At 37.3% G+C, this 14,773-nt stretch overlaps 1 protein-coding gene across 10 annotated transcripts in view; it reads right to left on the bottom strand.

Moving 5' to 3' along the window:
- Positions 1 to 14,773, bottom strand: part of AP3S1 (adaptor related protein complex 3 subunit sigma 1) — a 136,223-nt gene that overhangs the window by 60,012 nt on the left and 61,438 nt on the right. For 2 of the 10 annotated variants that reach the window (XM_026507791.4, XM_057307297.1), the window contains one exon: positions 7,035 to 7,753. The exons of the other annotated variants lie outside the window; for them this stretch is intronic. In XM_026507791.4, the coding sequence (XP_026363576.1) occupies positions 7,625 to 7,753 (129 nt within the window). In that variant the 3' untranslated portion in view covers positions 7,035 to 7,624. Of the gene's footprint in view, positions 1 to 7,034; positions 7,754 to 14,773 lie in introns of those variants that run through there. 10 annotated transcript variants of the gene reach the window in all.

Here is a 14,773-nt window from a genome sequence, read left to right as displayed (position 1 = left end):
CTTTCCGTTAACTCTGTTCAGGCTCCCATTGTACGAACACTGTGGTGGCCAGGAACAGAGCTGAGTCATTCTACTTGGTAGTATAGTGTCTCTTCTGTGACAGATGATGTCTCTGAGGGCTAACACACAATTCAACAATCTTCGTGTTTTCATGCTCATTCCTATGGATCTATCCACGCGCCTTTTTCCCAAATCTTCTCATCCCTCATCTTCCAATCTTTCCCTTTCCAGGCCTTTGGCTAATCAGCCAAACGATCAGCTACTGCCTAGGAGTCCTTGGGCCACTTTTCACAGAAAGATGTCCATGTCTTCAAGCCAAAGTTCTACGCATGGGAAGGATTTCTCCTCACCATTATCTTCCCCTGGAGCTGAAGGAGGCACTGGTCATTAGTGGAAAATGAAATTGGGGCCAGGACTTGTGCAGCTTATCTGTGCCCTCTGGCCCCATCCTTTCCCATGTATCACTTACATCTTCCTACACATTGTTGCTGGGCCCACCTAACCTTATGATCCTGTGAGTCTGACAGATCCTAGCTCCATTCTGGATGCATGATCATTTCCCAGATCAGACGCACCCAAGGAACTGTGTTTCAAATGATGTGTAATTTTGCATGGCAGCAGGCAAGGTATGGTTGCTGACTCATAGGAAGTGTATTTTGTATTTCTCCAACTGGGTCATGTCAGACACCACATGACATCCTTTTCCATTGCTGAAAATGGTCCAATATGGTCCAAGAGGAAAGATCACTTGCATTGCAACCTGGACTTATGGCAGATCCCTCTTCTGTTGTGGGCCTCACTCCAAGCTAGAAGCTATTTGTGTAAATGGACTAGAACAGTCTTCCCAGGATGAAATATGCTGCCCCCAGTCTGAAGAGGCCTATCAACCCCATGCTTGCCTCAGAGTCGGGGAGTTGTGTGATACTTTTTTACTTTGAAAGGGATATCCTGGAACATCCTATATCACTGGATCCCTAAAGATGTTCCTGATATGGTAGGACCCTGATTCTTCAGAGGGCTCATCTACCACCAGGGAGGGCATGTATCTTCAAGGTCTTCAACGCGCTTGCAACTCCTTGTTCATCCAGCTCAAGTAACGCAATGTTATCGGTATGTGAACCATGTGATACTATGTCAGATGATGATTCAGATCCTTTGTGACCGTATTATTATTGTTGAGGGCAGGTGAATTAACATTCATGGTACGCTGTTGTGTATCCATAACATCAACTTTCTGTCCCTCCTATCAGGGGTGAAAAAGAAGGCATTTACCAGATTGGTGGCCACATTCCACCTACATGAGGCCTTGTTAACCTCCCCTAACAAAGATACCACATCTGGCAACAGATGGGGCTACAACTTGGTCAAGTTTGCAGTGGCCCCCCTGTCATCCTCCAAGATCCATCTGTAGGGAACAGGCTAGACAGTTCAGGGGGTATGCAACGGAGACCACCATTCTTGCACCATTTAGGTCTTTCTCTTCTTAATCTTTCTCTTCTACCCAAGATGTAATACTGCAATTTATTTACTATGGAGGCAATTTCGAAGCTTCCACTTGGTCTTCCTTTCTACAGTAGCTCTTACTCCGCAGACTAAGGAGCCACTAGGAGTACTTTTTCCCCAAACACTGTGTCAATGCCAGTTAGATATATTCAGGGATGAGTAAAATCACTGCTAGGTGGATTTTTGAACCCAGTGAACTAGGAGCTAGACCTGGTCTAGGACTGAATTTATTACCTAGCCCCAATATGACCCCACTGTAAAGGGGGCAAGGATGCGTGATGGCTGATCTCTAGTTATCACCGTCACCTTGGAAACTGGGCCCAATACTACTCAGAATATTGGGTATTTTCCATTTCCCAGTGTATGGTTACCACTAAGTCCCTTTAGGGAAGCATACCATAGGCACGTGCCATGGTAAGCAAGGTCTTCCCTCCTGGAGATTTGGTATTTCTGTCAGTGAGTGAGCTCTGGGTCTGAGAACCGGCTCAGGATCAGAATCTGGATAAGAGTTCATGGCTTTTTATTGTGGTGGGTGCTCTCGGCCTCCTGATCATCCATTTTTTATTTTTGGCTATACAGATTGCCCAATGCCCTTATGAGCTGACCATCTTGTACCTACTGAAGCAGAGGCAGATCTGCTCTCTGCAAATCAGGACCTTTGGCTGCCAGCCACTCTGACCTTGTAGTTCATTAAGATAATCTACCCACATTGGTCCTGACAGTTAAGTGCCACAGCCTAGAATCTATTATTGCAGGATCTCATCATCCTCATTGTTATCAGGGCTCAACTCTGTAACAGTATTTCCTACCGTCAGCCCTGACCTTCAGAAGACAGCCTGTACTGAGCTTCTAAATGATGGCGTTCCTTTAAACAGAACATTCTGTATTGCTTTGGTACATGGAGGAACCTCTGTGTTGTCTTACATTATACAGTATATTCAGTCTAATGCACACACTTCTCCGAGCTTCTTGATCCCTTCTTCCCCTGTCTGTCTTGGAAGTTCTGTGATACTTAGCCGGGCAAGCTGAGTGGCTAAGGCTTTCTCCAAGTTTCCAAGAACTACCCTAGCTGTATCGGCACTGTCTCCCTGGGTCTCTGTCAGAGCTAAATCTTTCATCATTGGAAAGTGCTTACATATAAATAAACTCTCTCTCATCCAACTTTATGTTCCTTCCCCCTCAACCCAGACTCCTCAAGATCCAGGCTCATATGTACTCTCTCTCGGCTCCTCTGAGTTTATTTGGGCAAGGTTCTATGGCAATGTTGGCAGGCCCAACACCTGACTGAGCCTTGTGCTGGGTCTTCTTCACCCTAGTTTTTGGCTTAGTGTCAGAGCATGTGAGGCAATCCTGAGGAGGGTACGTGTTATCCTGCGAGGCACAAGTTAACGCTCCTCTTCAAGCAAGGGAGAGGAAGGCAGCAAGTGGTAGCTTACCAGGAAGAAGTGGGCTACTTCCGCAGGTCCAATATCCAAGATTTTCGGATGTATCAACCCAGATGTCCTCATCCCAAGTTTCGGTCCTACTTCTTTCCAAGGTCTCTGACCTTGGCTTAGCAGATAGGACGGTGCTGGAATCCAATCTTCTCTTGAGCTCTGTCCATCTTAAAGTCCTGGCCCTGACCCTCAGCATTTTCCATCCTCCAGCTGCATGAGATGAGAGTCTCTATACGCTGTCAAGGAGGCCCTCTGGCTTTCCATACACAGCCTTTAATTGGTGATTAATCACCCTCAGCATTTCTCGAATGCGTTGACTGACCCCACAACCAACATCCAATTTCATACTCTTTGTAATTACTACTTCTCTTGAACTTCTCTGAGGCCCGAGACATTGTCCCTACCGGAGCATTCCCAGTATCCCATTCCAGTTAAGCACGAGTGAAAGCTTCAACGATTGCTATGGCCTGCCGGTGGTGATCCATGCTCCATGTGCCACCGGTAACAGGATCCTCCATCGCCAGCCTGCCAGTGGGTGACCCAGCTCCAAAACCTCATTCTAGAATCTGCTTCCTGAGACCATTCTTGGCTATTGCTGCCTTAGACGGGCTTCCCTGAAAAAACAGACTGAGATGGAGATTTGCATGCAAGACATCCGCTGTGGTATGCCATCAGGATCAAACCTGTGAGTGTCTGCAGGAAGTACGATGAGGCAGACAAAAAGAGGTAAGTAGCAATGCAGTCACGACAGAGGCTTCCGCTGATCTCACGGGTAGCACTGGAGCTGAGATGGCCTTGCAGAGTTGTCCTGCCTTAGGCATGGGGGCTGGGCTTTTACAATCTGGATGTAGGATGTCTCTGGAGAAGAGTCAGGACTTAGGTGAATGAACTCTCTTCAGCGGGTGGATATTCTAAGTGTGCTCAGCCACCAACTCTGCCAGCAGCTGACGGAATGAGTGCTTCAGCCCTAAAGGATGCACCCTAGAACCTTCTGAGAAGTCTAGTTTCTATCCCCCAATTTCTGCCCTGTTTCCTCCCACTCACTATAGATGATATTTTTTTAAATATAGTGTATCCTTCCACTTAAAAATATAAACAATACATGCATACACTACATACACACACACACTTATTCTTTTTCTTAGATAATTGGTAGCCTATTGTGATGGTTAATTTTATGCATCAACTTGACTGGGCCACAGGGGTGCCCAGATATTTGCTTAAACATCGCGGGTGCTTCTGTGAGGATTTTTGGATAAAATTAGCATTCAAGTCAGTATACTGAGTGAAGCAGATAGCGCTCGCCAATGTGGGTGGGCCTCACCCAATCAGTCAAAGATGTGAAACAAATAAAAAGGCTGACCCTCAGCCAAGTAGGAGAGAGTTCCTCCTGCCTGTCTTCAAACTGGGACACTGGCTTTTTCTGCCTTCAGACTCGAACTGACTCTTATAATAAATCTCTTATGTTATTTTAAAAATATCACCAACATCATGATTTTATTTAAAGAGATTTATTAAAAGCAATTGGCCTACATGATTACAAAGGCTGACAAGCCCCAAGATCCTCAGAGTGAGTCAGCAATCTGAGATTTAAGAGAGCCGAAGATGGAGTTCCAATCCAAGTCCGAGGGCCTGAGAACCAGGAGAGCCCAGATCGATTCCGATCTAAAGGTTGGCAGGTCTGAGACCCAGGATAAGCTGAGGAGTCAGTTTTTCTGAAGGCAGGGAAAAGCTGATATTCCAATTTGAAGACAGTTAGGTAGAAGGAAATCTCTTATTTGGATGTGAATCAGCCCTTTTATTCTATTCAGGCCTTCAACTGACTGGACGAGGCCCACCCACATGAGGAAGAACAATCTGCTTTACTCAGCCTATTGATTTAAATGATGTTAATCTTATTATACAAAAGTCTCCAACTTATAATGACACGACTTACAAATTTTCAACTTTATGATGGTGCAAAAGCAATATGCACTCAGTAGAAACTGCACTTCAAATTTTGAACGTTTATCTTTCCCCTGGCTAGCGATATGCAGTACAATACTGTCTTGTGATTCTAGGCAGCAGCAAGCCCCAGCTCCCAGTCAGCCATGCAAGCACGAACGTAAAACAACCAATACATTTAGGACCATTCTACCCATATAACCATTCTGTCTTTCACACTCAGTATTCGATAAACTACATGAGACATTCAACACTTTATTATAAAATTAGCTTTGTTGAGCTAATTTTGCCCAACTGTAAACTCACGCAAACATGCTGAGCATGTTTAAGATAGGGTCGGCTAAGTTTTGATGTTCAGTAGGTTAGGTTTATTAAATGCATTTTTGACTTAGGATATTCTCAACTTATGACTGGTTTATTGAGGAAAATCAGTGAATACACCGTCATCCTACTGACTCTATTTCTCTGGAGAATCTCGACTACTAAAATAATACCATATATAAATGTTTTTCTTAATTGCTTTTTGCACTTAACAGTCTATTCTAGGAATCAATTTGTAGCAATGTCACAGCTATTTCTCATTTTGATAGTTCCATAAGATTCTATATGAACAGAGTCCTGAGAGTGGGTCATGGGTGTGTGTGAAATGTACACTTTAAACAATTTTCACAAAGTTGGGGAGCGTAGGTGGCTCAGTTGGTTGAGCATCCAACTCTTGCTTTCGGCTCAGGTCATGATCTCGTGGGTCGTGAGATCGAGCCCCACATTGGGGTCCACGCTCAGCGTGGAATATGCTTGGGATTCTTTCCCTCTTCCTCTCCCTTCCTCTCTGGCCCCTTCCCCATGCTCATGTGCTCTCTCTCCCTCAAAAATAAATAAATAAATCTTTGAAAAAAATTTTTTCACAAAGCTTGGCATATGCTTTCAAAAAATGTTAACAATACATTACATTTCCACCAGCAACATCTGACTGTTCTCATTCTTCACATCATCTTCAGCATTGGATGTTGTCACCTGTTCTAATTTTTGCTCATATGACGAGTGAAAATAAAATCTAATTCTCCTTTTAACTTGCATTCTCTGACTACTCGTGAAATTAAGCATCTCTACGTATGCCTTGGCTACTGAGATACAGCTTTCCATGACTTGCCTATTTTTGACATGTGCAGTTTTCTTTTTCTTACTAGAATATAATGGGAGATGAAATCCTTTTGATTATTTCTTGAGGTAAAACTAATAATTGGCCCAAAAATTTCCCTAATTTTGGGGAATCCTAATCAAACCCAAACTTAAACTTCTCACAATTTCCCCCCCAAAACAAAGGGAAAAGAAAAAGGGGGAAATACTGCCAGGCACTCTCTGGTACTGTTTATAGCTCCACGAGAGCTGGCACAGTAGGCATCTAAAAAACATTTGTCAAATGACCAAAGACCAGGGACTACCCTGAATGTTCTGCTTTGCAGAGCTTTTACACATCTCTGAACTGACCGAAATCCTAATAATCACAGACTGAATTTCTATGGCCTCAATAGAAGGAAGCTCAGACTTAGATAAATATTATTTAGAAAAAATAAAGTGACTTCTCTTACATTCCAGGGCCCATGGGGTAAAATTCATACATACCACAAATCTAAGGAAATGTGTCAAAGAGAACATTCGGGGAGGACTTGAACTGTAAAACAACAACAACAACAACAAAATACCCACCTTGGTCTAACTGGAAGAGGAACCCCATTCATGGTTCAGAAGATAAGACCAAATAAGAAAATGTGGGCCAATAATGGGAAATCAGAATAGGAGACTGTTAAAACTTAATTAAACACTTCAGCTTTGACTTTGGAATGGAACAGTCAGGTGGAGCCCCACAGGGTTTTGTGTTCAAAAGCAACTAGGTATTTGCCAAAATTATTTTTCATCATCTGAGCAGAAAGCAGATGAAAAACTTACACCTATCTGTATAAAGTAGGTTTTGTAATTTCTCAATATGGATTTTAGAAAAAGATTTGTCATTTCCAACCACACATCTGTACACAACATACTACCCGATACACTCCTCTTGACTTGTGAAATAACTGAGTTTTAGAATAATTTAGTGAGTTTTTGGATATTAAAAACATCAGTATGAATTAAATAAATCAATACCAACAGCTGTTTAACAGTGATAAAATATACTTTTATTTACTTTGTTGAGTCAGAGGGTCGTAAAAAAATTATTGCTAAAGTAGATATCAGGCAAACAGAAAGGTGCTTTAGAAGTCCAGTTACCTTGGAGTTTATTTAAACTAAGAGGAAAAGGTCATAATGTTTTCATGCAATACATACTTGGTTCTTTAAATAACAATTGTGACAAATAACAGAAAGAATTATGGAATGCTGCACTTGTGATCCATACAAAACACCAACATTTTGGATTGTACATAATTTAAAGAAATGTCTCAAACACTTTTTGAAATACTGTAGTAGCCAATACATAGAGGCATGCCTTAGGTGGGCACAGGAATGCAGTTTAGAAAAGAAAGAGAAATATCACACTGGAACTACTCAATTTCTTCAAAATCACTGAGCAAGAAAAGCAACATTGAACTTCCATACCGATTTTACACAACTTTTATACAGTACCTTGACTTAAATCCAAGAGCAAAAGTTAAGACTCTCCTCCTCTATTTTTGGTAAACAACTGCATGGTAAACTTAGATGACTTTTCCCCCTGGATTTTACCTGGGAGTGGCCTTTTTAATTTTTTATTTAAAAGAGGGCAGGTTTGGCACTTTTATACTGATGTCACCAATGTTAATATTTCTTGGGATCTCAGGAAGATTCATATTCTTTACAGCTGAGACAGCACGGGCTGGAGCTCCCGCTAAGCCAGCCTGTATACAGAGGCAAATAAAAGAAAAAGAAAATGTACAACTCAGGTGTAGCTCATCAAAAAACACTAAAAATGGAGGACAATGATAGAAGATTTTCATATAACAAGCTTAGAGACCAGATGGTAGTTTGAATTGGTATGGGATGGTTACTTTGAAATTCTAATCTATAAAGAGAAAACAGTTGACACGTTAAAAAATACAGTGAATACATGCAATGATAAGAACAGAAAAATTTAGATACAAATCAGCCTGTACTACTTAGAGATCACATCCAATATGCAAATGACAAAAACTAGACCTTCACCTACATCCTGACTTACTGACTTATGATACAAGCACAAAGCATATTTTATATTAGTTTCCTTTTTAAACATCTCTTGCAACAATCATGATAGATTTGGTTTTTTTGCTTTTGAAACAGCATTTATTATCAAAATATGCTATGAAATAAAAACTGAAAGTAACAGATCATACTTATTTAGTTTCTTTACTTAGGGCCAAACCCTTAAAACACTTCAAAACAACAAATTTTTTAAAAAATTATTTGAATTGTGGAGGCTCTTCTAAACTTTTCTAGGGAATTCTAAAACACTCGGGAAAAAAAAAAAATCAGGCTTTTAAAATAAAGCCTCAGTCCAAAGAGAAGATGTTCTGCCTAAAAATGAAACTGTAACAAAAGGATCTTTCCAACCTTTGACGCGTTAGAAAAAATATAATGATTAAAAATACTTTGTCACATAAAGTAGATCCAACAACATATGTTCAGCTTACAATATACAAATTTGGAGAAAGAACAGCATAAATGCAAAAGGTACTATTTATTTTATATTAAATAAATGAATTTTAAAACTTCTAGTAGCATTAGTGTACAATATTTCACTTTCATCTTAATAGGGAAATTTATAATTTGTGAAATAATTTTGAAAGAAAATATGACCAAATATAAAAGAAAAATGCATATTTATCATCTGTCTCAAATAGCTACAACAGTCTTCATGCTTTTATGGTTTAAGTTAGATTTAGATTTCATCAATTTTTATTCAGGTGATATAATAAAGCCAACAAACACATCTGAATTCAGTGGCATACATCATCTTGACAAAAGCAGACAATTAGGTAACAAAAACAAATCTTCCACTTTGCTTAGATCACATATATGAGGCAATGTCTGTGTAATTAGAATTACTAGTTTTAATGTCCCTTTTTGAAATTTTAGGTTTTTTTCTCTTATGTAATCCTACCTCTTTTGTTAATTAAAATAATAATAATAATAAAGCTGTTACCTGAGAAAAATCTTGGACTGATACAAAATAGGCCAGTGTAAACTATTTGCTGAATAAAGGATACAAACATTGTTAAGCAATGAAGTAAAAGCCACGGATTATCAAGTCAGAATTGGAAATAATAGTAAAATAGTATTAATAATAGATATGGTCCACACAGGCAATGATATAAATGAAACACTCCATAACCAATTAAAGAATGAACAGGGCTGGAGTATTTAATTTTTATAATTGAATGGAAGTAAGTTGTTTCTGATTGACCCCTACATTTATACCTACCTGAAGCAATGTAGTTACTTTTATACCCCCCAAAGATGTTGGAGATAGGAAAAAATACTGTTTAGGGTAGCATGAATCATATTCAAAAGGGTCCTTAACCTGATTATTTCAAGTTCAACATCTAGCTACCAAAATTTAGAATGGCTTAGGATCAAAGAAGGATCCAGTTCAAAGAGCTTTACCATCTTGTCAAGGCTCTCTTCCTTTTACCCAAAAGTATGTTGTTGGCCAAGCAACAAAAATTATTTTACAAAATTATAGACATCCTGGAGCTGGTATCAGTTTTCCAGGTAGAAGAATTTTGTAATTTTTCTAATTAAAAAATCAATTTGCCACTATTTTTACTTGGATGAGTCTATACAGGGTACAAATGATGAGCAGACTATAAAAAGTATTGATAAGATATGTGAATACAAGTATTTTAAAAGGCATGAATTACTAGAGGATTTTTATTATTGAGAAAGAGAGAGAGAGAGAAGGTAGATGTGTGTGTATGTTTTACTGGATGCTATGATTTTACTTTTATAAATAGTAAAAAATAATTTTTTTAGCATTGAATTAAATGTCATTATCAAGAAGCCTTCTTTCCATAATACCCTTGTACCATGAACAGCTAAACTGAACTTGAGCAAAGAAAATGAGAATAAAAATGCATCCTGTTAAATTTCTTTAGATTAAGTCGTTTCTTTGTCAAGACCAAAGATGGTGTCGACTGTTGGCTGCTAATGAGAATACATAAAGTCAATATAGCAATTGATTTAAATAGCATATATGTGCCAAGTTCTTATTATGTAAAACCAAAATAAGTTTCTAAGTACAACAAACTACAATTCCTCTAAACATAAGCAGCAAGCCATAGACATGCAAAGGATGGCAACTATTCAGAACACGCAAATGAATTAAGAGAATCAAATTATTTCTCAAGCATGTTCAATACTTTTGTGTAGTATGTCAGGAATTTAAATGGTAGGAAATAAAAAAGTTGTGATGTGTACTTCAATTTTTAATTAAACTAACATTTTAAGAAATCAGATTTTGCAGAATATAAAATATAAAAAAAATATAAAAAGAAAGGCTGAGCAATAAGTAGATGCTTAAATGAGCTATCTATATATAAAAACTTAGGCTTAAAAATAAAAGACTTCCCAGGTAGTCAACACCAGAACTGCTATAAGACAAATTTCATTTTCAGACTTCCATGAAAGTGAAGTCTGAAACATTTTTATGAAAGAATAAAATGTAAAAGAGGTGATTTGCCATTAGGAGATCAGTTTGCCAACAGAGGGGTATAAAATAATTTTCAACTTCGTTAAGATTTTTTTTTCCAGTAAGATACAGTCAAAGCAACAAGATAACTTTTACTAATTCTTTTTTTTTTTGAACACTATAATTTACAGAAATTAAGCTTACCTGACTTGTTAGTCGTATGTAAAATTTAAAATGTAAAATTAAGATACTTCTGACAGTACATCATAGCTCTTAGCGATTTAAGATTACACAGCTGACGCAAAGCAGAAATCAAAATGAAACCCTACTGGAGAAATAACTTGTTTCCATCTGTGTTGTTACACTCGAGCATCACCATGGCAGGTAAACTGCAGCAACTCCACTAACAAAAATAAATATATGGATCCAAAGCAGTTAAGAGTATGAATTGGATGAAAGAATGAAGTACAGTATATAAAAGAATGGTCATGTTTTCTCTCCCATGAGGTTAAATAAATCAACAGAATTAAGAGAAAGAAAACAAAATGAAGTCTGCAAGTATACCAAAATGAGGCCAAACAGATAGAAGACTTATACAGACATACTCTCGGAAATTTCAAGCACTTGAATCACGAAGATAGTAATGGATGGATATGATTTGGTTTTGATTTTGTTTTTAAATTGCCAGACCCAAAAATAAACAAAATATGTGCAAGCAAAAGTGAAAAAGCAGCATTACTAAAATATATTTCAAAGAATCGGAAGGCTCCCTTTTCCTCATGCAATAAGCAATTAACTTTCTTCAAGGGAAAAGGAAACAATCTAGATATTTATTTCATCTAAGACATAAAATACTATCCTACCATCTTAAAATATTTTTTCAAGCTTGAAATACAGAGTAAGATGGTAGTGGGAATAATTTGTACATACTAAAACCTTTACCCACCCTTCCTGCTGGAAGTTGCTATATGCACATTCATAATTTTGACCTAACAGCAAAGTGAAAGAACATCAACATTAATAAACACAGTATTAAATGGTTTCAGACTCAAAATCATTAACAAAATAATGGCAGCTTTTGAATGCATGTTTTGAGCAAAACAGAAAATTCAGTATTTTAATTTCTTAATGTAAGGGAGAATAACTTTTAATCTGGGAATCTGTAATAGGCTTGCTCCTTGCTTTAAAGGCAGTGCTTTAATATTCCAATTATAAACAAACAGGTTAGAAATGCTAATGACAACCCTCTGGTGAGTAAGAACTACAACATTTTATAAAAAAATTTTATCAAAATCAGAATATTTAAAAATGTAAAAACCTTCCAGATTATATAATCCATTTAATATAATCTTCAGTTATAGTTTTAATTTCTAGCATAGCATTTGCCTGTGTAATACAGCAGACTAATGCCCAATTCATGGATTTAATGTGACTAATTCCAACCATTACAACTGAACTCAGGGGTCCTCACCATAATTTTGTAGAACAGAGTAAACTGCATGTCAAGGTAAGAAGCAGAACCAATTCACAAGCTGACTTCCCAGCATCATTGTATTAGGGCCACTTTTCTTATTCTCTGCTCTTTGAAAATAGATATTTGGTTTAAAAAAAGAAGAAGAACGCTAATTACTAATTCTAGTGATGGAAGTTAAAGACCCAAGTGGTTCTTTGCTAGAAAATGACAATTTAACAGAAATTAAATACTAGAACAGAGAAACTGGAGGTGATTTGGATCATCGGAATAAAGGAAACAATTACGTATTTTCTATTCCAGGGATAAAGTAATACAGATCTAAGGACCGTAAGTGGTACTCCCAGCTTCATGACAGAGCCCACCATCTTGGGACAAGAAATTAAAAAGCCACCTGTATGTTGCCGCTTCTCAAACATACCCAGAAAGTAATACTTTAGTGGCTAAAAAGCAATGCCAAATTCTCAGAGGCATTTTTCTTTCTTTCTTTTTTTTTTTTAAAGATATTTATTTATTTGACAGAGATAGAGACAGCTAGCGAGAGAGGGAACACAAGCAGGGGGAGTGGGAGAGGAAGAAGCAGGCTCATAGCGGAGGAGCCTGATGTGGGGCTCGATCCCATAACGCCGGGATCACGCCCTGAGCCGAAGGCAGACGCTTAACCGCTGTGCCACCCAGGCGCCCCTCAGAGGCATTTTTCTAATTAGTAAAGTGGGTAATTCAACTTGTTGAATTTACAGACTTTTTTTTCCTCTTTGGGACTCAATAAAGGGTTTTCACTTTGAAATTTTTGAATGGAGGCCTATAAGCATTTTCATTTTTCATTTTGGTACAGCTTTGTACAAAAGAAAGCTGTTCATCACCATTTAGATTGAAATTTTTAAAAAAATAATTTACAAAATTAACTTAGGGTGTGAAAAAAAAGGCATAGGAAATGCCAGGGAAAATTTAGTTTTATAAAGCTAGGAGTCTATTAAAAACATTTTCAATATGAGGCAATATGCTTTATAAAAATGTCCAAGGTTAACAATATTTTACTGAGTCTTACTTATTACGGTATTTGGATGTCAGAAGGTTGCTACCCTGGAAATCCATTTTATTTTGGTCAAAATATTTAATTCCAATTTTTAAAACTTTTAATTCAATTTTAGAAGATTTGTTATCTTATACTTTTTGTTGGCCACTTTTAATATGCCCTTGTTAGTCAAAACCATAAAAGCAATTCTGTTAAGACTTTGAAACTGAAAACCATTATGTGGGGGGAAAAGTACTATTTAAGTCACTATTCTAAGCCTTCATTGCTTCTCACTTTGTATGCAAAACTCTAAAGTTTCAGCTTTTGGTTTTCAAATTCACAGCTTCCAAAACCCAGCAGGCAATTTTATGTTAGAATCCTAATTTAGAAAGATGGGAAAAAAACCTATCTGTGAGAGTTAAATTGAGATTAATTTTACCATATGATTTTTGAAATAAACTCTACATTTTTATATACAAAGTAAAATGTCGTTTCTACAAATGTAATTTGTCAGTTAAATGACGATGTTTAAAAAAAAGAACAAAATTTAAACTTTCCTTTTACAATGCAGGCAGACAAAACAGAACAAACATGACATCAATGAAACACTAGTAAAATACAGTAAGTCTAATAAAAGATGAAGGAACTACAAGGAGAAACTAGAATGAAAAATAGGCTACAGGGACTACATGGGTTCATTAACACAAAGAATTTTTGAGTCTGGCCTAAATAATTAATTGCCTTTGACATCATTTTGCTTTCCCTTTGTTAAAGTACAGTTTTCTCAAAGTCAGCAATACCTTGTCTACCTGTCCTGTCTGGGAGATTGAAAGATAAAGGTCTGTAAGAGAGAAGAATGGAAAGAGCTAGAAAGATCAGGATGTTCAGAAAAAAAGAAGACTGACTTTAAAAAAGTAGTGACTATATTCAGACCCATTTATTCATCTTAAAAATAACATGAAATACATAAAAGCTAACAAGTCTCCCCAACCCCACCCCTCTACCTCCACCCCCAGGGAGTCCTTTTATTTCTAGGAAGATTCCTGAGTGCCTCTTACACTTCCCCCAAATCCCACCATCCTCCCACCCAGCTTAAACCCTCCTTTTCCCAGACCCCAATGTCATAGTAAACCATTTTTCTGTCAAATCAGGATAGATGAACATACATTCAGAACATATCTTTGTTTCACCTTTCTATAAAGATCTGGGAGACCTTTGCTTCTGCCTGTCTCAGTTATTGGGAATTAAACTGGTTTACTTTCCACTGTCACTGGAAATATACTACTTTTAAACCAAAATAATAAAATCTTTGATTTCTGACAAAGTAAAGGCACCTAGATATATCCACGTTATATCTTAAAAGTTGTACCTTAATTATACCCAGGCTGATTTTTAACAGGTAAATACTATCTAAATACCACTTAAATTAATCTTAAAATTATGATAACCAGGTCTTTTCATCAATCATGATATTCTGGATTTTAATTATTTCTTGACAAGTTTTTGTTTGCATAATAAATTTTAACTAATATTTAAGTAAGAGTCAGATTAATTAAAGGCTATAGTGTGGTCTCAAATAATTTTGGATTATTTTGCAGTCATATATTTGGTATACATAACCAGTTTAAGTAACATGGAAACAGAATCCATATGAAAACCTGGGCATTTCAATGTATCTGGAATAAAGGTGATAGTCTTCCAAACATATTATGAAAATTACTGAAGAATTACACAAAGTCAACATCATTTTTGGCATGATTTCTTAA

The sequence above is a fragment of the Ursus arctos genome, unplaced genomic scaffold, assembly GCF_023065955.2.
Source record: "Ursus arctos isolate Adak ecotype North America unplaced genomic scaffold, UrsArc2.0 scaffold_5, whole genome shotgun sequence".
NCBI classification, from domain to species: domain Eukaryota; kingdom Metazoa; phylum Chordata; class Mammalia; order Carnivora; family Ursidae; genus Ursus; species Ursus arctos.
Note: the sequence above shows the minus strand (reverse complement) of the source record. Positions and strands in the feature narration are given on the sequence as shown.